Genomic DNA, 26,974 nt, shown 5'->3' on the forward strand with positions numbered 1-26,974 from the left:
GGGGGGGAATAACATGGGGAAATAGTTTTACTTTGTGTAATGACTCATCCATTCCCATGGCTGACTTAGAATGCTTCCTTAGCTCTCGCCCCCTAATGCCCCTACTCTACTTGCGCTACATTGATGACATCTTCATCATCTGGACCCATGGAAAAGAAGCCCTTGAGGAATTCCACCATGATTTCAACAATTTCCATCCCACCATCAACCTCAGCCTGGACCAGTCCACACAAGAGATCCACTTCCTGGACACTACGGTGCTAATACGCGATGGTCACATAAACACCACCCTGTATCGGAAACCTACTGACCGCTATTCCTACCTACATGACTCTAGCTTTCATCCAGATCATACCACTCGATCTATTGTCTACAGCCAAGCGCTACGATATAACCGCATTTGCTCCAACCCCTCAGACAGAGACAAACACCTACAAGATCTCTAACATGCATTCCTACAACTACAATACCCACCTGCTGAAGTGAAGAAACAGATTGACAGAGCCAGAAGAGTACCCAGAAGTCACCTACTACAGGACAGGCCCAACAAAGAAAACAACAGAATGCCACTAGCCATCACCTTCAGCCCCCAACTAAAACCTCTCCAACGCATCATCAAGGATCTACAACCTATCCTGAAGGACGACCCATCACTCTCACAGATCTTGGGAGACAGGCCAGTCCTTGCTTACAGACAGCCCCCCAACCTGAAGCAAATACTCACCAGCAACCACACACCACACAACAGAACCACTAACCCAGGAACCTAACCTTGCAACAAAGCCCGTTGCCAACTGTGTCCACATATCTATTCAGGGGACATCATCATAGGGCTTAATCACATCAGCCACACTATCAGAGGCTCGTTCACCTGCGCATCTACCAATGTGATATATGCCATCATGTGCCAGCAATGCCCCTCTGCCATGTACATTGGTCAAACTGGACAGTCTCTACGTAAAAGAATAAATAGACACAAATCAGACATCAAGAATTATAACATTCAAAAACCAGTCAGAGAACACTTCAATCTCTCTGGTCACTCGATTACAGACCTGAGGGTGGCTATCCTTCAACAAAAAAGCTTCAAAAACAGACTCCAACGAGAGACTGCTGAATTGGAATTAATTTGCAAACTGGATACAATTAACTTAGGCTTGAATAGAGACTGGGAGTGGATGGGTCATTACACAAAGTAAAACTATTTCCCCATGTTATTTCTCCCCCCCACCCCCCACTGTTCCTCAGATGTTCTTGTTAACTGCTGGAAATGGCCTACCTTGCTTTCACCATGAAAGGTTTTCCTCCTTTCCCCCCCTTGCTGCTGGTGATGGCTCATCTTAAGTGATCACTCTCCTTACAGTGTGTATGATAAAACCCATTGTTTCATATTGTGCGCGTGTATAAATCTACCCACTGTATTTTCCACCAAATGCATCCGATGAAGTGAGCTGTAGCTCACGAAAGCTTATGCTGAAATAAATTTGTTAGTCTCTAAGGTGCCACAAGTACTCCTTTTCTATCAGCAATGATAGTCTCCCTTCTACCTGAGCAGGTGAGAGAACATATAGTTTCTGAACCTCCTGGCAGCGGCCCAGCGCTTCAAAATGTTTATGTTTACTTATTTTGGCATGCAGGAAAATTTTTCCAGAGAAATGCGAGTGAAGGGATATCGTGATTTTTAACTGTTTATAATTCTCTGCTGAACCTGAATTTAGTTTTACGAGACAAAAGAAAAGAAAGACACTTCTTTAGTCATAAGGATCTCTTCATACCAAGTAGCAAAGGCAGAGACGCCAAAGTACTCAGGTCCTGGGGGGGATGTTCAACCCTCGCTCCACCCCAGGCCCTGCCTCCACTCCACCCCTTCCTCCAAGCCCCGCCCCCACCCCTTCCAGCCCTTGCTCCGCTCCAGGCCCCATCCCCATTCCACTCCCTTCCCCAAGCCCCCACCTCTTCCTGCTCCGTCCCTTCCCAGCCCTCCCCCCAGTGCCTCCTGCACACCACTGAACCGTTGATCCACGGCAGGTGGGAGGTACTGGGGGTGGGAGGGCAGAGCTGATCAGCAGGGCCTCAGGAGGGTGGAAGGCGCTGGAGGGGAGAGGAAGGCACTGATCCGCAGATCTGTCAGTGGATTTTCCATGGGTGCTTCAGCCCCGGAGCACCCATGGAGTTGACATCTATGATTAAAGGTCTGCTACTAAGAGTAGAGGTGTTACATGTTTAAAAAAAAAAAAAATCACAAGACTCTCTTAGAAAGGAAACTGGTAGACAACCTAAATAAGGATTCACTACCAGCTTCCCATAATACACACAGGTGGTGACAATTACTGAACATATATTGTAAGTGTTCTCTGTCTCTACTCATTACACCACAAAAAACGAAATATTGAAAAGAATTTCTATAACTGGGTTTGAAATTAAAAGTGAGTCAACGTAATACTGTTGTGTCTGACCATTTGAATGATACCAGCACCTAGCACATAGAAAGTATAGTTACACAACCCAAGAACGCGAGTAGGCCACTATAGTTTTCATCCTTATGATGAGAGGAGACAAAAGCAAGGTGTTTTTTTTTATTAATATATTTAAGAACACATTCTTCTAAAGTTACATTGCCCCTGCCATTTACAAGATCAGTACAAAGCACCCAAAAAGGTAGAGAGCTATCACGAAGTCCATAGTGACGTCTAACATGCAACATTACATTCTTTCATGCTAACCCTTGAACACATGTTCATTGTCAGCAACAGACTTTGCATTAAAAGAATTCAACTCTCTAGTCCAAGGAATTCAGCTGACCACAGATATGTAACTTCACTCAATCCACCGGAAATGCAGTCTCACTGCATCACAAATAGCTGACTCTACACATCTGTAAACAGAAATGCTGCTTAAAATGAGCCACAGAGAATGCTAGCAATACATCCTGTCAAAGTTTAAATATTGGATGCTCTCCAGATTTCTTCAGCAATGTTATAATACACTATATGCTCACTGCATGAAGAAACAAAAGGAAACCTCTCCCTGAAAGAGACAGTTACAGCTGTAAGATTTCATTTCCAATCTCTTATGCAAGAATCAATGGCATTATGGTGACCATCCAACAGGAAAGAAGGTTTAACCTTCCATATATATTCCGAAGGTTAACTATCCATCCATCCATCCATCAAGATTCATTATTATTAAATAGGTACTGGCAATTTCTAAACATTCCACCTCTGGGCATCTCACTCACCTCAATATACTAGCATGGTTCAGCTGGTCTCGTGAGACAAACATATAATTTTAACTTTTACAAGAAGCATCCAACTATAGATAGATTGTTTTCCATTAAACCACTGCAGCTATATATTTGATCTGACAACTGTGAAAAGAACAATAAGTCTATTCAAAAAAGGCCAAAGCTCTGAAATGCAATAGAAACCTGTTTATCTAACATCTGATTTAGTGGTTCATAAATAATTTAGTAAGTAGCTTTAGCATCCAAAACTATTTACTAATTTTCTCTGGCTCTCCTTTCCCCCTAGGAAGTTCTCCAAGCTGCAAGGTCAGCATCATTACAACCAATTCCCCCTCTACAATTCCACCACTCCCAAAAACACTCAAGACCTCCACTAGTAAATCCTGCATTCATTCCAAAATGCAAAATTAAAAAGAGGGTTAAAATTTTCAGGAGGAAAAGACAAGCAGCCCAGGTGATGAACTGAGAATAGAGCGGAACAGATCAGGCCTGAAGAAGCCCAACAAACACTCTGAGGAGTTTGGTGGGGAGTAGAGAGAGGCATAAAACTGGGGAAAAAAGGATTCTCTCCCAAAGAAGTGAAAAAAAGAAACAGATAATAAATATTAATTATTATTATTAAGGATGTGCTGTATGGTTTGATTTGGCCAAATCTTGAAATATGTTGAAATCTGCAACATAAATTAACTAAAAAGTACTGGTTACTGTTTAGTTCAAAATAGCATAAATTTTAATCTTGTTACAAAATTCTAAAATGCTAACTTTTAGCGAAACAAAAGTCATGGATTGAAATGTTACAAATACTGAAGATATACAACTAATAAAATGTAGGACTACTACACCTACAATTAATCAAAGGGCATAAGCAACCTGGGGAACACATTTGCAGTGCTTCTGTAGCTTTTTTGGTGAAAGGGACAAGCTTTTGAAGAAGACCTCTGTGCAAGCTTGAAAGTTTTTCTTTCACCAAAAAAACATTTAAACAAGAACTTTTTTCTCCAGTTTAATAATCTTAGGTGTTTAATTGGAATAAAAGTAGGTTAACAAATAGGACAAAACTGTTACTTAAATTGAGAGTGCATCTTTAACAATGCTATTTATTTCAGCATTAACACGTTTCTATTCCTATTAAGTTTGGTAAATACCTTAAAAAACTCAACTAAAATAAGATTAAATTTGGAGGCTAAGGTATTTGGTGCCTTTTACATGGGTATGTAACAACTCTACACACAAAAAACCCAAGAACAAAAAAAAACAAACACGCCTTGGGAAATCTGACTAATGTAGAGTGATCAAATACATGGAAATTATGAAATAATGCAGGCAGTACTTAACATTTGCAGAGGTTTTACATGGCTATCCTCTTCCACCCTTAAACTTCTTTTGCCATTCACTATACTGTAAAAAACTGTATTTTGCAACTAATTTATTCAACAGCATTTTTCATAGTTATTCTTCCAGTAGAAGTGAGTATCTAGTAATTTATGAAGACATGATGTAAAAGAAATAGTATCCCCCAGGCTGCAAACTGTTCCTCTAATTATTTTAACCTGGCTTCAGACACTTTGCCCTCATTCTATTTACTCAGTAGATAAAATTTAGCAGCCCAAGGAAAACTTTTACAAGCACAGTACTGTTTTACATCAGGAAGCCTGGTACTAAAATTCTGTGCTGTCTGCCAGCTCCTTTGCAGCCCCACCCAAGCTATCCTAACATCAGCTGTATTTCCTATAAGTCAGTGTCTGTTCTCAAAAAGCACACTAAGATGATCAAATGTTTCTTGTCTCATTTAGATTTGAACTCCCTCACTAACTGGCCCTGGAAGGTGAATTTTCTTTGCTCAAACCCCATTGCTGATAACAGACACTCCTGAGTGACAGGTTTTGCTGACATGAGTGCTAGTGTAGACATGGCTCAAGTCTACTCATATAGAGTACAATGCAGGATCAGGGTCTTGGACTCAACTTGCCATATTGTGTACAGCAAGTCAGAATTTACCTGCTTCTGGGAACCAGAAAAATTTTGGCCAGAAATGATTAGTGGTTCTGGATATCTCCATTTGTGGGAGTCATGACGCATGTTAAAGGGGCCTGACTCTCCAAAATTGCTGAGTAGCTACCCTCTAAAAAAAATCTGGACTCTTAAGATGTCTCAGGCTTTGTACCCAAATATTGAAGCAACAAAAATCACTAGACACTTTTGAAAATTTTGACCCTTGAAATCTAACTTTTCATAACAGTTGATTATTTTAGTTCCTTTCCACTTTTAGATTAGAACAGAGCTGACAATTTATCATAATAGTGTCTTTAGAAGCATGATATTCCATTTTTCTAGACTCTCCTTAAGAACCAGTTTCATGGCAAGGGAATATTTCTTCTTTTCCTAAAATCTATTATAATGTCAAGTTTTAGTTTTTTTGGGAAGGTACATTACTAGGGTTCATCAAAATTCAATACAATAGCTCACATCACATTTTTTAGTTTTTTCAAATTCAATTCTCATTTCTAGGTTTTCTAGAACACATATTGGATAGGATTCCTCTAAACTAGAGAAACTATTGTGTTGATGAAATGGCGTGAGGATTGGGAATATTGGTTTCTCTTCCACTAATGTTACAGGTTTTCTATATGAAAGAAAAATATAAGCAAAATTCTACAGAAAGCCGGAAAACAAGATTTAAAACAGGAATGATATACTGAGACTGACCAGAATCAATAAATATTTGCTGGTATTTACAGACCCCACTACACTAGAAAGACTACTATGTTGTAGGATTGTGTTGGAAAAATATCCACCTTCTTCCCTAAATAAACTGGCTATGAAATTTGCTTTCAGACTAACTTCAAAAAGTTGAGTTTGTTCAGTTTTTAATGCATATAAAAATAGAAGTTTGTTATTCTACTTTATTACTTTACAGAAAAGTAATTAGCTCCTCCTCAGCAGTAGCATTTTGCAATCATTTAAATTTTCAGTTACACAATTAAACACTCTTAAATTATTAAAAACTCAGCCACCATTCAGGAAATTAATGCCGTCATGTTTGTTTTTAAGCAAAGCATCACAGCTTTTAACCTATCAAGGCCAATATGAGATTCAAAAGGTTTTAAAATGTGTGAGAAAACAGAAAAGACCATAGAAAATGAAACTTCAAATGAATTAAGGTTAACAACTTAAAATTTTGTGTCAAAAGCAACCTCCACTTCATGATTCGGAATTTTCTTAAATAAGTTACAGTCACAGTAAGATAACAGCTGATCTTTGGGGCCCAGGTAAGTGAGTCAAAATGAATTAAAAATTCCTTGCCATGACATACATTTAAGACTAATGGCACAGTGGTACAAACTCATGCTATCAGATAAGGTGATTACGACCATGATCTACTCCAACTGAAGGATATTGTACTAGACACCATGAACAGTAAAAAGTATTTTCAGGATCAGACTCTAAGGACTTGTCTACCCCGGTGGTTCTCAACCTTTCCAGACTGCAGTACCCCTTTCAGGAGTCTGCTCTGTCTTGCGCACACACAAGTTTCCCCTCATTTAAAAACTACTTGCTTACAAAATCAGACATAAAAATACAAAAGTGTCACAGCACACTATTACTAAAAAATTGCTTACTTCCTTACTGATCTACACTATACTTATTTAGGAAGTCTCCCATCATACAGTTACTACTAGTGACAGAATTGAAAACAACCCTGCAATATGTTCAAAAGGCAGAAGGCCCATGATTAGCCACAAGTGGAATGTTTTGGGTTGTTTTGTTTGGTTTTTAAAATAATCCACATGCTATTGTAATAAGCACTATACAAATGGTTATACCTCAGTGCCTACAAACAAGAGAGATAGTATTATCATCTAAGTACTGACAGACAAGCCACCCTTTGGCCAGCTATCATCTGTTAAATCTACATTTAAAAAAAACAAAACTGATTGGTACTGGTTGGCCTTTTCTGGTTAAATGCCTGTTACTGCAGACTTCCTTCTATTAAAAAGACATTTAAAAAAAATCAAAGAATTTAAGAAAGATACTAGGGTAAAGTAACATTCATGTTGCATAAAGTACTCAAAAGTCATAAATTTGAATAAGCAACCTCTTATTTAAATACAGCCTTTTGAGCATACATATTCTGGCTGACATTTTCAAGGGAGCCTAAAGGAACTGAGTGCCTAACTCCACTGGGTTCCATCGTCTTTGAATTTGTGCTCATACTATTTTAGATATGCCAGTGTATCTAAGATTGTGGAGACAAGTGGATTTTCTCTTGTATACAATCACATCATTAACCATTGCTTCAATATATACTACAGACACAGAAGGCACAATTAAGGTAAAAAGAAAAGGAGTACTTGTGGCACCTTAGAGACTAACACATTTATTTGAGCATAAGCTTTTGTGATGAAGGGAGCTGTAGCTCACAAAAGCTTATGCTCAAATAAATGTGTTAGTCTCTAAGGTGCCACAAGTCCTCCTTTCCTTTTTGCGAATACAGACTAACACGGCTGCTACTCTGAAACCTACAATTAAGGTAGCAGTTCAGCTTTAACCTTCTCGTTCCCTGATTAATACATACTGTGTATTAAGTTAAGGTTGTGCATGTAACATGTTTTTGCTTGGTTTGTCCTGGGTTCCCTCCCCCCTCCACATTTAATATAAATATATACAGACAAATAAAATGGAATGTTTTCAGGCAATTAGTATCCAAAAACCTTGATCAATCTCTATTCCCAATATCAGTACATCATTAAGAAACTAGACTCTGTGGTAGTTTATCCAAAAGGTGCATCTGAATTCTCACTTTGAATTCCCAAGAGTGGACTAGGTTTCTGAATGACTTCAGGCTGTAAAATTGTGCCTAATAAATCAGACAGCAGATGAAAGCTGAGCCAACATTAAATTTGCTCTATGGACAGCAATCCAGGGCCTGAACAAAAGTAATTCAAAGTTCTAGCAACTGATCAAAATTAGTTTCAGTACATTTTAATATGTACTTTATTCTTCTTAAATATTGAGCGCCAACATCACAGGGTCCAAATAAATTCCAACACACTGGACTTGACATTCATAACCCATCTAACTTTTCCACACTACATTTTTTTTCTTATAATTTGTTGATGTTACTGGCTTCAAGAATTACAATATATTCAGTGGTTTTATCTTTAAAAGCTGGAGGGATAACAACTCTGCTTGAATATTTATGAGCAGAAACCTGGAAATTTACATCAAAAAAATTAAAAAAAAAAACAACAGTTTTTCTTGACACGACTCAAAGAAGGATAGCTAGACAACAGCCTTAGGAATCTTTTCCAAATGAATCTTTTCACCAGATTTCTACTTAATTTAAAGCATACTAGAAAACAGTACCCCTTTCAATATATTATCCAAAACAGTGTTAGAACCATAGTTCAGATAAACTAATACTTTTTAGTTCTGTTACTTAATTTTAGATGCAGCAAACACAGAAATCCCTAAATGTGGCCTGGTGTTTCCATATTACTTAGCCACAAATTTAGCTAGATAACATATATGGTACAAAATGTCCGTCAGTCACAATATTCAAATTCAAGCCATCATATAAACAAGAATTACCTTTTTTATATTATTCCCCATAACAGTCTCCTCCAAATCTACTAGTTTTAGACATAATTTTACAAAAGTTATGCCTCAGATTATAATTTTCCAGGCTTGTTCTCACCTCACCAGGTGAAAATTTAAGAAAAGTTTGATAAAAATCCGTTAGCTGTTTCAGTTATCCAAGTGTGAAAACGAAAAGGCTGTTGACAAATTGTCAATTATTTTTCTCCTTAGGTTTTTTATGGAATAATTAAAATATATAATTTTAATAGTTAAAATGCTACATTCATCAAGTCTACAAAGATAATGTCCATTGCCAAGTTTTAAAAAACAGATTAATAAAGGACTAAAGGCAACCTGTAACAATAGTACACCATTTTAAAACCACTTTTAGCATTAACCTAGATTAGAAAACTATAGTTCATTAAGTCTACATTTAAAGATGTCATGCAAAAGGAAGACAAACATTGGGCATATGCTATTTTTCATTTCTTTAGGATGTACAAATACCACCTGATTATATTTTAATATCAAATTATGAAATCTTTTTCCAGCTATTTCTTACATTATAAAGTCAAATACTGTATTATCTAGCTTAGGTACCTATGACTGGAGGAACTATTGAAATGGTGGCACAAAGGAGGAATTAAACGAACTAGTAAGAGGATAAGATTTTTTCCATCTGAATAATTAAAATCCTGTTTTGTTTGGTTTGGTTTGTAGATTCCTATATTCAAAATGTTAATTAGTCACTGAAGATTTAACATCACCACCACTTCAGATATGTTGTTAAGATGTCATCATAAACATCTCTTGTACTTTCTTTAATTCTCCAATAAAAGCTAGGGAATACCAGAGTTTACATTTTTGAGTTTTCTCTGTTAACAGAAAAAACCTTGCATTAAAGCAGTAAAAAAGACCAACTTTTAAAAAATCTTTTGCGGGTCACATTTAAACAATGTCGTGCTTTATGTCAATATACAATCGTTTCAATACACATTCATATGGTTCATGGTTTAATCCGGAGCATATTAAAATTCACACACTACATATTAATTTCATCTGGTGATCATTTAATGTTTCATTTGACATTGAATTTCCTTTTTTAAAAAGTATCTAAAATGATGAAACATCATGGCTGACAAACCCAGTGCAAGAAAATCAGGTAATTCAATTTGCAAATCGCATAACAGTGTGAACTGTAATTATGAGGAATGGAGGGGAAGACATGCCTCATTCAGTACACAGGATGGATAATAATTAGGGAATTAAATCAGGGTTGTATAGTGAAGGAGGTGGTTTTCCATAGGACTCCTGACCTCATTTGTTGCAAGGTGTGTAACGAATGAGGCAGAGAACTTCATCCTTTTCTCATGGTTAAGAATGTCACCCAGGAGAAGAGGATTCTCTCCCTATCCCTCCCACAGCGTTCCTAAATGATGCTGGGCAAATCACATAACCCAACTATTCAAAGATGACCATTAACTATGTGTTCCTTATTTTCCAGATGCCAAATAAGCACAATTGGGGTCAGATTTCCAAAAGTGCTGAGGATTCAACTGCAAATGAAGATGGCTGGAACTCTGCTTTAAACACAAAGTACTATAAAAATGCAAAATACTCTGAAAAAAATCACTCTTTGTATCTCAATTTGGTCACTGAAAATGGAAATCTCTGTCTCAGCTTCCCATCAGTAAAACAGGAATACTACCATCTAAACTTATAGGGGGTATGGTGAATAAATTCATTAATATCTGAGAAGCATTCTGATACTATGGGCACAGCACCACAAAAATGTCCAAGAGGCAATATATATGATTTTTGACTCAATGCAGGGTTTGTACAGTGGGTTTTAAATAACAGCTTGTAAGAGACATTGAATCAAGAGGATTGTGCACTGAATGAGAGAGGGGTTCTGTGGAAAAAATCGTATGTGATGATGCAATGAAAGACTGTCTAATAATGCACATATACAAGGAGGCCAAATTAAGGTTGCACAGACAACTTAATTCAGCCATTTCCTAATTTTTCAGTGCTTGACTTTGCAACCTTAAGAGTTCTTTTAAGATAACAGTTTTTTGGGGATGTAATTTAAATATATTTGGAGAATTTGCCTCAAGACAAAGAAATTTACAAAGGTGATTGGAAAAAAATTGCTAGGATTATGTTGCATTTTATGTCAACCATTTGGGTGGCTCTCAGTTTAAAAAAAGCAAAGGCTTTGTTTTGCTAGGTGAAAAAAATATTTACGAAAGGCATGTCTGATTACAGAGATTTATTTAATTGTTGCAATGATTTTAAAATTTGTCAAACTGTGTGGCTAGACAAATGTCCATTAATAGTAACCAGAAGCAAGGCAGGATTGATACTAGAGTGTGCCACAGCTTCTTAAAAATAGGGATAGTTAAGTTTTTAAAGAAGTTGTGAAATCTTATTAACTGAGACAATCTGTCCCCAACTTTTAAATGCTTTTCTTTCTTCTTCTTGTGTTTGAAACACGGCACCATTACTTTATTATAAAAAAAATACATTTGACAAAGGGTAAATTACAAAATTCTCATTGCTTGACACTTACAAAAATAACAAATCTCTCTGTAAATTTGGCTTAACCAATATATATTTCTACCTACCACTCAAGTCAATGAAGTGCCATATCTTACTAAGAAACTGTTATTAAACTAGAAATGAGAAGACAGCCAACTATGGACAGATACTCCCTGACTAAATGCCTGCATAAATACTAATAACTTTATTAGTTCCAACAAATGCCTCAAAACGGAATTATCTGTGGTCAAGTTTTTCAAAATGCTCCCCCCCCCCAACCTGCATCAATGGATGGGGGAACTTGATGAGGTCAGCAGTGATGAAGGCGACACTCACTGCGGGACACCAAGTAGCTCCACTACACCAAGAGTCTCTGGCAGCAATTGGCCAGCTGGGGGAGAGGGATGCTGATTGGCCATAATTCTCCATCTCCCAGGATTTAACCTGGAGTGGGGGCCCTTTGTAGCCTCTGTCAGCTCCATTCCAGCAACTCCACCCTGCCCACCTGGAACTAGGAATAGGAACCCAGCCTGACAGACGCTATGGGTCTACTCAATCATCTGTTTGGGGGAATCAGGAAGGAAATTTTTTCTGCTGTGTGCCAACTGGAAGAGGACATGGGAGTTTCCGCCTTCCTGGAAGCATTTTCAAGCCATGGTGGGTCAAGAAAGAACACACTTATACCTAACTGAAGTACTTTGGGTTGAGTTAATTCACTGCAACTTGAGGCCGGTTTCCAGTGTAGTTAAAAGGATAAAACGAACAGTTCCCAGAGACCTGGGATTTAGCAATGGGCCTTTGGCTTATGTGATGGGGAGACCTTGTGGCCTTCCCAGGCTGAGGTCAGATCTTGTGGCCCTTGCGGGTTGAGGTTCCCATCCTGACACACCCTCTGTCCTCCTTGGGGGCAGAGGGAGGGTGCTACGACTCAGAGAGAGCTGAGTCCTGAGGGGTAAGCTGAGGAAGGCCTATCCCACATTATGGGTTATATGGTAAGGAGCCTGGTAACTGTCATACTGGAACCAATTAAATGCCTGATATTAGAGAGTATAGGTGATAGGTGAGTAGTGACCCCCTTAGCTAAAGTTTAATAAATGCTGTATCTTGCCACTTAATTCCATGCATGTGTCTGTCCTCATTTTGTCACTGTGTCCGCATCAAAGTTGGCAGTGATTCTTGGTGTCCAGCTTGATACTTTAAAGGCACTGCTGAGCACACAGCCCTCTGAAAGTCAATCAAGTTGGGCATCAAAAAAAGTCACTAGACACTTTTGAAAATCTTGAGTTGAAGCTTCTTCTAGTCTCACAAAGATGCTTATGAATAACAACTTTTATGACTTATGACTTTTACAATTCCTGCAGTGCCTGCAACCCCCACTTATACTGAATAGCTTGCAATTATATTGGCAGTATTATTGGGAAACAAATAAACATGGAACAAAATCAGGATGAAGAAGATGGGACACTACAACAAGAATAGAAAAGAGAAGGAATGACCTGTTGAGTGCCGGCCTAAGCCAATGCACATCTTGCACATGTGCACAGTGTAACCTCATTTAGCTGAGCAATTTATAAGCTTAGGGCTATAATCATTATAAGCCTTACCATCCCTGTGGAAAGTCTGATTTTAAAGGCTCTTAACCTGGCCTACTTAAAAACATTTTCTACCAGGCTCCTCAAGGGTACTTTTCAGCAACGGCAAGATATTATTACATTTTATCTTTTTAGTCTCATATGTTTTATACAAGATGTGATTATTTTTTAAAGGGGGAAAGATTTTTGTTTTGTTTTAAACTCTCCTTTAGAGCCACCAACCTGTATTACTTTTTGTTCTAAACTTAAAAAGATCACCTGCAAAAAAAAAAAAAAAGCACCAACCTGAAAAATTTCAGAAAGTTGTGAGCATTTGAAAACAGGGACTTGGAAGGGAAAACATTGTGACACCTCAATTATGATGTTTGCTGCCCCTGTGACTCCCATTATAATACTAAGTTTAAAAAAAAGTCTAAACATAAGATATCTCAGCTTCTGACAATTTTTAAAGTGATACGGTTTTTAAAATCTTATCCCTGAATTCTGTTATATGCTTCCTGCTCTTCTCCCCCAGTGTCTCACCAGGAAGAATTCCTTTACCATCAACATCTGGTAACTAATATAGTTAAACTGGTCTTCCATGTGAAATTGAATTGTACTCCAGCTCCAAAGGAAGTATGGAAGAAGTATTAGATTAGAAACTTGACTTTAGTTCACCCCCCCTTTCCTTATTACTGAGGACTTGAGCATTCATTGTGAACTTTTACATTTTGTTCAAAGTTACAACACAGCTTTGAACTATAAATATAATTGCTAAATGTTGTTCCTGACAAAATTCTTAACAGGAGCTAAAAAACAGAACTGCCTGCACAGGATTTAATGGCTTAAAGCAGCTGGGAGATAGAGGATGAACACATTAGGGAATCTTTAAGCAAAGAAACCCCAAAAACAAAACCACCACCATGTAATTCAATATACTGCAAACAGATGCCTATCAGATGAGTGCCCAATCACTCCCTTCAGTAGGTAGATAGCACTTTCTTGGTATGATTATCAGCAGGTGTGACAGCCAGGCCCCCTTTCTAGCAGGCTACGTGCCAGTCCTATCCTGCTGTTGTGCACTAGGGGTGGCACTGGATGAAAGCTTCTCTTTACACTTCTTACCTCTGTTGACCCAGGCAACAAGCAGGATTTTATGTTTAAAAATAAGTATTTATGTGTTAAGGTTTTCTAAGAGTGTTTTGCAATTTCTGTTAAACACACTGGAGCTCCAGTAAAATAACAGTTTAAAAAGGTTAAAAGTTAAGTATGTATAGCCACACAAGATAACCAAACACACCTAACAGGATTCCTCACACTACCACTGAAATTAAATACATGTCTATGCATGCCTTTTAAGACAAACTGTCTTAATGCCTTTTCCTTTAGTAGTATGCAGTGTTGTAGCTGTGTTGGTCCCAGGATATGAGAGAGACAAAATGGGTGAGGTAATATCCTTTATTGGACCAACTTTTGTTGGTGAGAGAGAAACAAGCTCTCGAGCTTTCTCAGAGCTCTTCTTCAGGTCTGGGAAATGTACTTAGTGCCACAGCTAAATCCAAGGAGAAAAAGGCTGTTTAGTGTAAATAGTTAACACATTTCCCTTTAGTTGTTAAAAACAGATTGATTTTTACTAAGGGTTCTTAAAAAAAAAAAAATCATTGTGCACTTGAATATGTATCATTTTGAAAAATTAATTTCTGTAGCCACACAAATCCTGTAAATTATCTTTTGAACAAGCAATCTATTTCCTTAACACTTCTAAACTGGGATGAAAGTAATCAGCTATATATGGATATCCAAGGCAGAATTTGTATAATTCTGAACCTCCACATAATTTCTATGTTAATAACCACAACTGCCAATTAAAGCTCAAACTGCTTATAAATATTTATTGAGCATTAGAGCACAGGTATGTATCCCCAAAATGCACTGAGTCAGATGGGAACAAAGACCGGTCTTGGATAAGTTACTGAAGGAGCATTCATAATAATGACTATTCAGGAAGGATTGGAAATAGGCATCCAGAAGAAATTACTTGTCCATATTTGTCTGGGGTGTGATGAAAAATAAGGCATACCTGAGTTTCAAGGTGGATAAAAATCAACAATTTAAAATATATCTATATTTAAAAGTTTTTTTTTAATTTAAATCACATTTTATCCAAAAAATCCTTTTTGATGAAAAAACCTATCTAAAGATAGTTTTAATTAAGATATCGTTGAGCTATAATGCATCTCATCATGGAATACACGTTTCAGAGTGGTAGCCGTATTAGACTGTATCAGCAAAAAAAAAACCCGAGGAGTACTTGTGGCACCATAGAGATTAATAAATTTATTTGGGCATAAGCTTTCGTGGGCTAAAACCCACTTCACTGGATGCAAGCAGTGGAAAATACAGTAGGAAGATACACACACACACACACACACACACACACACACACACACACACACACACACACACCACACACAGAAAAGAAAAAAAATGGGTGTTGCCATACAAACTGTAACGAGACCAATTAATTAAGGTGGGCTATTATCAGCAGGAGAAAAAAAAACTTTTGTAGTGATAATCAGGATGGCCCATTTCAAACAGCTGACAAGAAATGAAATAATATATTCATGTAATGTTTAAGAAAAGTTTTGTAAATGAATTCCAATAGTTCATGGATTAGGGACCCAATTTTATGGGATTCCAGGGACTTCTGTATAGATTTAGGTTAATCTTTCTATTTACCCAATGGGACTCAGTGCTCAGTGTAGAAGATACCATCAGACACGCTTAGTTTTGCAGTTCTCAAACTGTGGATTTGTTTCTCCAGAGATAACATGCTTGTTAACAGCAAAAATGTTTTAAATAAATAAATATAGAGGTGAGAAATAACAGACCTCAACCCTATTGTTCCTCTGCAAATTTGTGTACACAGAGTCAATCCCTTACCTCTCTCTGAAAGTGCAAAGTTTCAAAAAGTTCAATGAACAGAAGATTTTTAGGGATTTTAAGGGACGGAACAGATCTGGACAAGGAGAAGAAGCCTGGAGATAAATGTGAGAAGGGAGGGACAGGCATACCATACCATTCTCTCACTAGAAGGGAAAACCTTTAATGGCAGCAGAGACCCAGTTTGGGAATATTTTAATGAAGTTACTCTACCTGTAGGTAAAAACAGGTATGTGTATAAAATGCAAACAGTGCAACAAAGAAATGCAAGGCCTGGCTTCCCCGAATGAAACAACATCATGAAAAGCGTTCCTTCTCAGGAGGAAGCTGCATTGAAGATGATGAAAGGAACATGTCTGAACTTTTTTATTTCATGCTTCTTTCTTAAGGACTACCCGTTTTCCTTCTGGACTATTCTTGAATTCTCATGTTTGAGCAAAAAATATAGTTATACACTATGGTACTATCATTTTAGATGCAGTTGTGATAAAAAAAATAAATAGCTGAAATAGGCAGATCTTCCTTTTACAATTTCACCTTTAAAGTAGTACAGAGTATCAGTGAATGCAATAAGTAATGCAATACTAAATGAGCAGCATGGTAATAATTAAATAACTGCATTGACTTATTTTGTTTAGGAGAATCCATCCTCAATATACAGGATTCTGAAGACTATCCACCTTCAAGATCACCATCATTTTCTACAGTTTCAGAGTTATCTGCCAAAGATAGTGTTTCAATCACATCATGTATGTCACATAGCCACATTACATCTATCACCTGTAGCAAAAAGAAAAAAATCTCCATCATCCTGAAACAACCATAGATAAATTTGTGATAAGAACCAGCAGATTATAAAAAGAGGTAATTGATGAAAAAATTGCCAGTTTGTTTATGCAACAAACTTCTTTCCGTATGACTGAGAACCCACACTTCATTAACATGGTTCAGTCATTAAGACCAGGATACAGTCCACCCAATAGAGCAGATGTTGCAGGAAAATTGCTGGATAAAGTGCATGAAAGAGAAATTGAGCAGCGTGCAAAAGGACTAGAGGGTAAAATTGTTAACCTGAGTCTTGATCGGTGGAGCAATGTCCACAATGATCCTGTTGTATGTGCTTGTGTGACAACAGAAGAAGGGAATGTCTTCCTTACAGAAACAATTGATACATCAGGAAATGCACACACATCAGAATACTTACAAGTAGCAGCAGTAAAAGCTACAACAAACTGTGAAAAAAATCAAATGTCTAGTACGCAGCTTGATCACAGACAATGCTGCAAATGTATTAAGATGAGAAGAAATTAGAAGAGAGTACCAAGCTAACAACATCAGCTGCAGTGCTCATTTGATGCAACTCCTAGCCAAAGGCTTCAGTGTTCCAGAAATAAAGGCTAATGTTTTTGAATTGCAAAATACTTCCGTAACAACCACTTTGCAGCAGCTCGCTCTGAAAAAGTGGGAGGAACCAAGCTAACTCTCCCACGAGACGTGCAATGGAACTCAGTAGTGGACTGTTTTGAGCACTATATCAAGAACTGGTCTAATCTGTGACAGTTTGTGAACAAATTGTGAAAAAAATAGATAGCACTGTCGCAGCTAAGTTCTCGACATTGGGTTAACAGAAATGTTGAACACATGCTGAATACCCTAAAGCCTATTTCTGTAGCCTTGAACAAATGCAGGGAAATAGCTGTTTTATTGATGATGCTGTTGAAATTGGAAAGGGACTGAGTGAGATCTTAAAAAGAGAAATATGCAATGACAGAGAAATTACAAGCATTAAAAACAGAATGAAACAAGCACTATCTGCAGCTCATTTTCTTGCAAATATTCTCAATATCGGTACCAGGGTCAAACCTAACTGCTAAAGAAGAGGAGTTGGCTATGACATGGACATATAGCAATCATCCCTCCATAATGCCAACTATAATAAACTTCAGAGCTCAGGGTGAACCACTCAACCAAATTACGTTGCTGATGATGTTTGAAAGAAAGTCAAACCAGTGAACTGGCAGAAGTCACTTAAGCCTTGGATTCGAGACTGTTGAAGTGATAATCTCACTTTTAGCAGCAGTAGCTCTTCTGCCGGTTGTAGAAAGAATATTTTCTTCCTTTCGATTAAATCATTCCAAACTGAGAATCGTTTGGACTGAAAAAAGCTTGTTTTTCTTTTCCAGATTATGAATAAACAGGATAATGAAGGTGAAGCTGACTGAGTTAGCTGCAGAAGCCAATATTAAGTTTCTCATGTTGACCTGGCTGACAGTTGATTTAATTTTTTTTAATATTTAATTTAACTATTTTAGATAAACATTTTAACAAAAACAAACCTGATTTTAAAAAACTTGAAGTTTAACTAAATTCAAAAATTCATATGCATGTTTCGTTAAATAATATATGTTTGCTGTTGAAGAAAAAAATCCAGAATACAGAACGTTGTTGTTTTAGTTAAATAAAACAATTTAAATGTCTGTCTAGTGATGTTCTTCTCCTAATACAGCATGGGAAGAAAATCCTCCAAATATTAATGACTGACCTGTTGAACTGGAGATAGTTATTGGGAGGTGAACTTACTTCATAATATCTGCTTCAGTTACCTTTGGTAAATGAAATAACCAAACATCATTCATTTTCTGATATAGCTGTAAAACTAATCTGAAAAGTTTTCAAATAAATCACTTTAAAAATGTTATAGTGTGTACCTTCTAAAATGAAACCTACATCTATCTGAGTTGTGAAGCGTATATATTAGTTATAACAACCAAGAATGCACTTTATGTAGAAATCCATGATTAAATTGAGTTTCCCTGACTAGTGATTTAAATCATGATTTAAAAATCAATTTGATTTCAATCAAATCCAACCTGCCTGAGTTGATCTTGAAAAATGCCATTATAGGTAATGAACTCTTGCGAAGCATTTTTTTTGGGAGAACAAGATAATTTTACAAGAATACCAAGTTTCAAACACTGCCAAACTTGTAATGTCATAGGAATAACCCTTAGAACAATTTTTGAAACAAGGGACAATAGCTATCCCCCATTTCTACAGATTCACAGTCATAACTTTTATAAAGAGCTGAGGTGTGATAGGGGATGCTAGCATGTATGGGAAACTCTAGGCGAGTATTCAGTAGAATGTACACATGCAAACAAGAACTTTCTGATTGGTTGGTGGCTTTCAGAAAAAGGAGCAACAGTTATTCCTCAAATTCATATCAAGTATTGCAGTTTTTAGACCTCATTTTGATTAATTCCAACAAATTGCTCTCTCAATTTTTGAACTAAGATTACCCAAGCACTTCCCAACTGTTGGGTCAGTTGTTGGGTTTAGCATGCAGGTCCTGGGTGTGTTGGTAGCCTGTAATATACAGATATCAGATTAGATGATGTGATGGTCCCTTCGGACCTTTAATTCTACGACAAAGTAACATGAATATCCAAAAGTCTCTTTAGGAGGTGCTCACTAATACTATTTGGACATCAAGGTGGTGATCCCTCATGGTTTAAGACCTTTATTTTATTTTAATTTATTTTAGAAAGCATGAAAACAGAGAATGATCAGAAGAACAAAAAGCAGCACACACTGAACTCTACAAATCAAGTTTCTGCTTACTACCAACTTTCCCAGAAGTTTAATGAAAGCTGGCTTATGCTCTCAAAGTTGTCAGAGCCCATACTGAAGTCAGCTTAAATGAACTGACCACGATTTTATCCAAGAAGATTTGAAAGGTCCCACATCTCTGGAGACTATCTTTAGGAGACAAGAGGAGAAATTACATTAAAAATTCTTGGAATTTCTGCTGAAGGGCTAACAATCACATCTGAAGGAGAAGGCAAACAGTACAACCTTTATTCTCTGAATATCTTTCAATGCCTGATCTAGTGGCTTGCCAAACAAATGCTCTCTTGAAAGGGAAGAGATATATCATTCATTATGTTCAATTTCCTGAACTAAAACGTCAGCCAGAGAAACCACTGGATGTAAGGCTAATTGTCATAAAATTAGAGCATCTCAGACTGCATCATGTCACAGAGGATCTTTTATGAGATAACCTGTAGACTTTTTAAAGTGATTGCTTAGCTAGCGACTCTATGAAAGGAAGGCTGTCTCAAATACTATTTTGCTTAAAAAAAAATTCTGGCCAAGCGAGAGTACAAATTCAGGTGTCTATTAAACCCAATTTCCCATAAATCCACTCTTCTCACAGCTGCAGGAGCAGCCTTGCCACTTCTCTAAGCCTGAGCTGGGGAAAGAAAACTAGGACAGTATGTATAATCTTAAACCCATTTTAAAATGCAGTCTGTTTGTAATTCACAAGGTATGCTTTATTTAATTTTTAAAATTAGTAAACTTTCCCAATACCTTCATTATGCCAGTGTAAGAGCTTGTATCAGTGAAACATTGATACTGTTTTTCCTCTATCAAATAATGTGCCTTGTGGACATATTGTGCTGTATCCAAACAAACTTGAGTAGAAACAGAATGTCACATAGAAAAATTAACTAAAATATTCTAATTTCAAGTAGAAATTAAAAACTTGATTCCAAAAACAGTTAAGAGAGTTACTCAGTGTAAGTGGCAGTATTTCTATAAATTAAAATTCTGCAAACCACTACTGAGTATATTTAAATTATAGCAGGAAGTACAGACAGACAGGATGCATATGTAGGGAGCACTTAATTATATTTAAACAAAATACATCTTAATACAGCTGCAACCTACAAAAGAGGCATCTGATAGTTGTTTGAAAGGCTTAAAGGTCAAGCTGAGCATTGTGAAAAGTGAAGTACTGGTTACACTGGACTATAGGCAACATCTATTTAATTTTAGACATCACCTTACAGCATTTGAAAATGGCACGAACACAACCATGTCACTCTGCCCTACACCTTCCTTCATAGTGGTAAACTTACTAGACTAAGGAGGCATTCAATAGCATCCTCTCCTCTCACATACAATCTAATGTCTCAATCATGACTTGCAACAACCCTGTTTATTCCGTCCGAACTTGTTTAGCATAGACATGCTTTTTCATGCTGAATTATATCAAACCTAGTTTGATTTTGCAAGGCTCACAGAGAATTATGGGAAAGCACTAGCTTATTTCCATTTGTAATCATTCATATCAACTCCAGGAAGTTAACATATACACTTACCCTGAGAATAATGCACTTTCCACTCCTCTCCTTCATGCCACTTTGCTGACATTCATATGAGCTTCTGCGTGTTTCTGAACAGACCAAACACTTCTATCCTAATGCAACTTTTGAGTGTTACAACCGACAATGTTTTGACAATAATTTACTACTAACAGCATATTTCATCTAAAGCAGTTTCTCTCAAATGTGGCCACCGTGGCCAGGGATTTTTCCTGCAGCCACGACAGCCTTTTGGGCAGAGATGGGGGAAGAGGCAAAGTAGCAGCCCCTCCTTGCAGCATCCAGGGGCTCCAGCTCTGGGCTTCAGCCCAGGACCAGTCTTACTGGACACCATGGTCAAGCAGCAAGGAGTGGGGTGAGCCTGAGGTGCGAGGCCATGGAAGGGAGCTCAGGACAATGGGGGGTGGGGCGCGATGGAGAGACCAGGGGAGTGGGTGGAGGCAACAGGAGACAGAGGGGATCCATGGAGGACAGGGGGAGGCAGCAGAGCCAGTGACAACAACATACAACTGTATTTTATTATTGAGTCTGCAAAAAAACCCTACACACATAAATTGCAATGATTTGGACACGTATATGTTCATATTTATTTGTTTTTCCTAAAGGTACTTAAGTATTTTAGGAAAATTTGTCAGTGTGGCCACCAGGAAGAGTTCACTGTACATGGGCTTGTACACAGGAAGGGCATGTGCCAATTAGCTACTGCTTTAATGCTGACACTCATCATCCATGGATAGGCTCACCATGCAAAAGTGGTAGCACCATGAAACCAACAGTCAGCATTATTGACACAGTACCACTGTGATTTCAGACATTAACCAGATACCTGCTTATCAAAATCATCATCTTACAGTGCTTATTTAAGCCCTCAGGTGTGAAACAGAGTGATATACATTAAAATCAAAGAGGAAATAATGCAAACAAAATAGATAATATTTAAAGAGGTAAATTTTGCAATAGAGGTATGTATGAGGATCATAAAAACTTTATGAATTAATGGATGACATTTGCATTTCAGAGAAACATGTACGAAGAGTCACTATAATAAAACTTTTTTTTGTCAAAGGGATCTCCATGGGAGGTTAAAATAATTATTTATGCCAATACTCACTTTTTGAGATAAGTTTATGATGCCAGAGACTGTCAATTTATACAATGTGGGTATTATACAATAAGACTCAAGAGAAGTTGCCAAATTCCTTTCAACAAGAACCTAGTGTCAACCCTTGAGCCATGGCTTAAAAATGAAAGAGTAGTATTTTAGCTGCTATAATAAATAAATAATCAACATTCTTTAGAAGTTGCTCTATGTACCCAAATGGAAAACTTGATACAGCTCTATGCTAAACCCAAACTATTGCAGCTGAAAGTTGATTTGAGATTTCTGTGAAGAATTAAGATTACATTATTAACATTATTACATCAGCACTTTTACTGAACTAGAGCTTGTATATCTCTGGACAAAAAAAACCAAACACACCACACATTTCAAAGAACCACAAAATAAATGTTACTTGTATCTAGAATATATTTGTCCCTCATTCTTATCATTTAATTAAAATGTGCTGACTCCATTTTATAATTAGCTATTACAAAGAGTACATACTATAGACTCCTATAATTTGAATACATTTCTTCCCTACTCCTAGAAACATAATCTTTTAGTCACGAAGTTCTCAAGCAGCAAGAGTGTAGAAAAAATAAATTTAAAAAGCACCAGCTTTAAAGAAAGATTTAATAAATCACCATCTAGTCTTACCACTGAGCAATCAAGAAAACATAACTTTCCTTCAGAACTTATTAACCAAAAGATCATTTTCTCCTTCCTCTTAAAAACTATTCAAATAGTGACAAGCACATTATCAGCAGTTTGTTTTAGGTTTACTTCTACCAGCATCTTCCCAACTCCTCCATTCTATAAGTAATCATAAATATCACTGTATGGTTAAAAAGATAGATTAAGTTTTAAATAGGATGTGGGTCGAAGAGAAAATGGATAGCATAAGTACTTTAAAAAAAGTTGCAACAGAAAAAGATTGAAAGGTTTGATTACTAAAAATGGTCTGTATAGTGCAAGTTAAGTCTTAGTAAGAAAATCAGGAGACTATTCCCACAAAACATTTAGAACTCTACCTAAGGAAGATCCACTGAGGAACTGGAGGGGGCTACCATGAGTGAGAGCCAATGGGATCAGTGAAAGAATAGCTCAGGGGGTGGGAGATGGGTGGTGTTCTTTTTTTTAAAGAGACTTAACTAAATTGATTAAATTCACACCATACACAGACCAGCCAAGATTGAGCCAACTGCTACTCATTTAAACCACTGACCTATTGCAAATGCACCCGTCATCCCAGCAACCACAGTAGGTGGTCCAGAGGGAACTCCTACCTCTTTACCAAATCTGCTAGGAGAGCCTGGAGGATGCACTGTGCAGAGCATTTATCAACAGAACCCTCCAACAGTATCCGAGGCGGAAAGACAGAAGATGGGACACAGCCGCCATTGTGGGAGGAGTCCTGCACTAGCTGCATCCTACCTTTCCTCTTACCACTGCCTGAACAGAATTAAAAGATTCAGAGTCTCACCAGACTCCCTTGCATAAGACCTCCATGATTCCTACTCAGCAACCAATTGGGAGACTGTAGTAGTCAGGGAAGACCACATGAAGAACAAGAGAGACGCCATTCCATAGCCAGAGACAGCAGCATGACCTCCCTGCCACTACTGAGGCAAGAAGAGATTACAGAACAATCCCCTGCTACTGCTGATGCCAAGAAATGCCTCCCTACAAGTTGCTAAGGAAGATTCATAGATTCCAAGGCCAGAAGGGACCATTATGATCATCTAGTCTGAGCTCCTGTATAACACAGGCCATAGAACTTGCCAAAAATAATTCCTAGAGCAGATCTTTTAAAAAAAATATCCAATTACGATATAAAATAGTCAGTGATGAAAAATCCACCACGACCCTTAGTAAAAATTGTTCCAGTGGTTAATTACTCTCACTGTCAAAAATGTACACCTTATTTCCAGTCTGAATTTGTCTAGCGTCAGCTGCCAGCATCATGTTATATCTGTTATATTATGTTATATCTGTCTTTGCTAGACTGACAAGACCATTTTAAAATATTTGTTCCCCATGTTTGTACTTATAGACTGCAATCAAGTCACCCTTGCTCTTCTCTTTGTTAATTTAAATAGAGGAGCTCTTTGAGTTTATCACTGTTAGGCTGATTTTCTAATCCTTTAATCACTCCTGTGGCTCTTGTCTGAATCCTCACCAATTTATCAGCATCCTTCTTGAATTGTAGGCACCAGAACAGGACACAGTATTCCAGAAACAGTTGCACCAATGCTAAATAAAAAGGTAAAATAACCTTTCTACTCTTACTCGAGATTCTCTGTTTATGCATCCCAGGATTCCATTAGCTCTTTTGGCCACAGCATCACTAGGAGTTCAGGTTTAGCTGATTATCCACCCCAACTCCCAACTCTTTTTCAGAGTCACTACTTCTCAGGATATAGTACCTATACCTACGTGCTTTGTTCCTAAATGCATACATTTATATTTAGCCATGTTAAAATGCATATGTTTGCTTGTGACCAGTTTACCAAGTGATCAAGATTTTGATCAGTGACTAGTTCTCTTCATTATTTACCACTCCCCCAAGACGAAGCATGGAGCAAGGGTGGGAAAGTATGAAATTGATGGAGCATGTGTGTGTTGGGGGATGGGGAATGAGAGCATATTTTACTCAGGGAATGTCCACATACCACTGATTGAGGCAGAAATTTTGAGTGAGCACCTTGTTAAACTTTTGGAAGCATGTCACTGAAAAAAAACTTTCAAAAGTGCCTCAAAATGGATGAAGCTGATAAGGACAAACACAAAAATCCTCTTGTATAAAGTAAACAAAACAGCTTTGAAATGTTCCAAATGAATTTTGTTTATACATCCTCTTCGCTTGAAGGAGGGACTAATTACCGTAACTTTATTCAAGTTATAGTATATGCTATGGCTATTACTATCAGTTTAAAAAAAGCTTGAATGTATAAAAGCTGCCTGACAGCAAGCTAAAATTATAGCCAACTGAACACTGCTCTTCAGAATCAGTAATGAAGGAAACCTAATAAGACACAAAAATCATTTTAAATATATAAGGAAGTTCATTTTGTATACTTAATGCTCTCTGAAGATATGTTGCTGAAAAAGCACATTACTCCAGTTTCCAAGCAAATCCCAGTGGGGAGATCCATTTTACACTGTACTCCCTGGTCGAAGCACCTAAACCAAGTACCAGCCTCTATTCATACAGGTTCCTTCTATGTCAGGGATTAGAACAGCAGGAGATCTACAGAAGTTGGCAAGTGAACACATGAAGGGATCTTAATCAAGAAGACTCCAACTACAATTATTAAGATCAAATCTAAGTCCTCTGACAAGCATTCAATTTTTTGGAGCATATGTGTTCCATCCCTGACAAGAGAAGGGAGTTAATTAGCTCCCATGGAAAGAGAAGTACATACCACACCACTGAGGAATTGTGCAAACAGTTTGTACAATTCCTCAGTGGTATGACATATTCTTTTCCTTCCATGGAGGAAGGAGGCTGACAGCTGGGCCTTATTAAAGCAATAGGCCTTTGAACCATGGGGTAGGTCACTGCTCCCAGGGAGGAGAGCACTTTCTGGATCCCAGGCTGAGAGGATCCTGCCAACACAGCTCAGCACTGAAACACATGGAAAATGAGCAACTCTACTGTCTGGGGACATTAGTTCTCCAGAGAACACTACAACTAGTCAGTGATATTTCAGGATAAGAGGATCCTTCTAGCGTTTAAAAATTACAATGGTGTTGTTCCTTGGAATTTCAACACCAAAGTCAACTGAACCCTTGCGACCCCACTAAAATTGCACATAAAATGATCTCGAATTTACCTTACAAAAGGAATTCTTGGCTACAGCCAGTCTAGACAGACTTTTTCATTTAAATGCAAAAAGAAAAGGAGTACTTGTGGCACCTTAAAGACTAACAAATTTATTAGAGCATAAGCTTTCGTGAGCTACAGCTCACTTCATGGGATGCATTTGGTGGAAAAAACAGAGGAGAGATTTATATACACACACACAGAGAACATGAAACAATGGGTTTATCATACACACTGTAAGGAGAGTGATCACTTAAGATAAGCCATCACCAACAGCAGGGGGGAGAAAGGAGGAAAACCTTTCATGGTGACAAGCAGGTAGGCTAATTCCAGCAGTTAACAAGAATATCAGAGGAACAGTGGGGGGTGGGGGGGGAGGGAGAAATACCATGGGGAAATAGTTTTACTTTGTGTAATGATTCATCCATTCCCAGTCTCTATTCAAGCCTAAGTTAATTGTATCCAGTTTGCAAATTAATTCCAATTCAGCAGTCTCTCGTTGGAGTCTGTTTTTGAAGCTTTTTTGTTGAAGTATAGCCACTCTTAGGTCTGTGATCGACTGACCAGAGAGATTGAAGTGTTCTCCAACTGGTTTTTGAATGTTATAATTCTTGACGTCTGATTTGTGTCCATTCATTCTTTTACGTAGAGACTGTCCAGTTTGGCCAATGTACATGGCAGAGGGGCATTGCTGGCACATGATGGCATATATCACATTGGTAGATGCGCAGGTGAACGAACCTCTGATAGTGTGGCTGATGTGATTAGGCCCTATGATGGTATCCCCTGAATAGATATGTGGACAGAGTTGGCAACGGGCTTTGTTGCAAGGATAGGTTCCTGGGTTAGTGGTTCTGTTGTGTGGTGTGTGGTTGCTGGTGAGATTTGCTTCAGATTGGGGGGCTGTCTGTAAGCAAGGACTGGTCTGTCTCCCAAGATCTGAGAGAGCGATGGCTCGTCCTTCAGGATAGGTTGTAGATCCTTGATGATGCGTTGGAG

The 26,974-nt window shown here is 37.7% G+C and overlaps 1 protein-coding gene across 8 annotated transcripts in view; it reads right to left on the reverse strand.

Moving 5' to 3' along the window:
- Positions 1 to 26,974, reverse strand: part of RAPH1 (Ras association (RalGDS/AF-6) and pleckstrin homology domains 1) — a 165,321-nt gene that overhangs the window by 92,786 nt on the left and 45,561 nt on the right. For 2 of the 8 annotated variants that reach the window (XM_043505617.1, XM_043505616.1), the window contains exon 1: positions 5,243 to 5,490. The exons of 4 other annotated variants lie outside the window; for them this stretch is intronic. In XM_043505617.1, coding sequence (XP_043361552.1) covers positions 5,243 to 5,323 — 81 coding nt within the window. In that variant the 5' untranslated portion in view covers positions 5,324 to 5,490. Of the gene's footprint in view, positions 1 to 5,242; positions 5,491 to 26,974 lie in introns of those variants that run through there. 2 more of the 8 variants (XM_043505621.1, XM_043505619.1) reach the window with 1 other exon arrangement.

The sequence above is a fragment of the Dermochelys coriacea genome, chromosome 11 (assembly GCF_009764565.3).
Source record: "Dermochelys coriacea isolate rDerCor1 chromosome 11, rDerCor1.pri.v4, whole genome shotgun sequence".
NCBI lineage: Eukaryota > Metazoa > Chordata > Testudines > Dermochelyidae > Dermochelys > Dermochelys coriacea.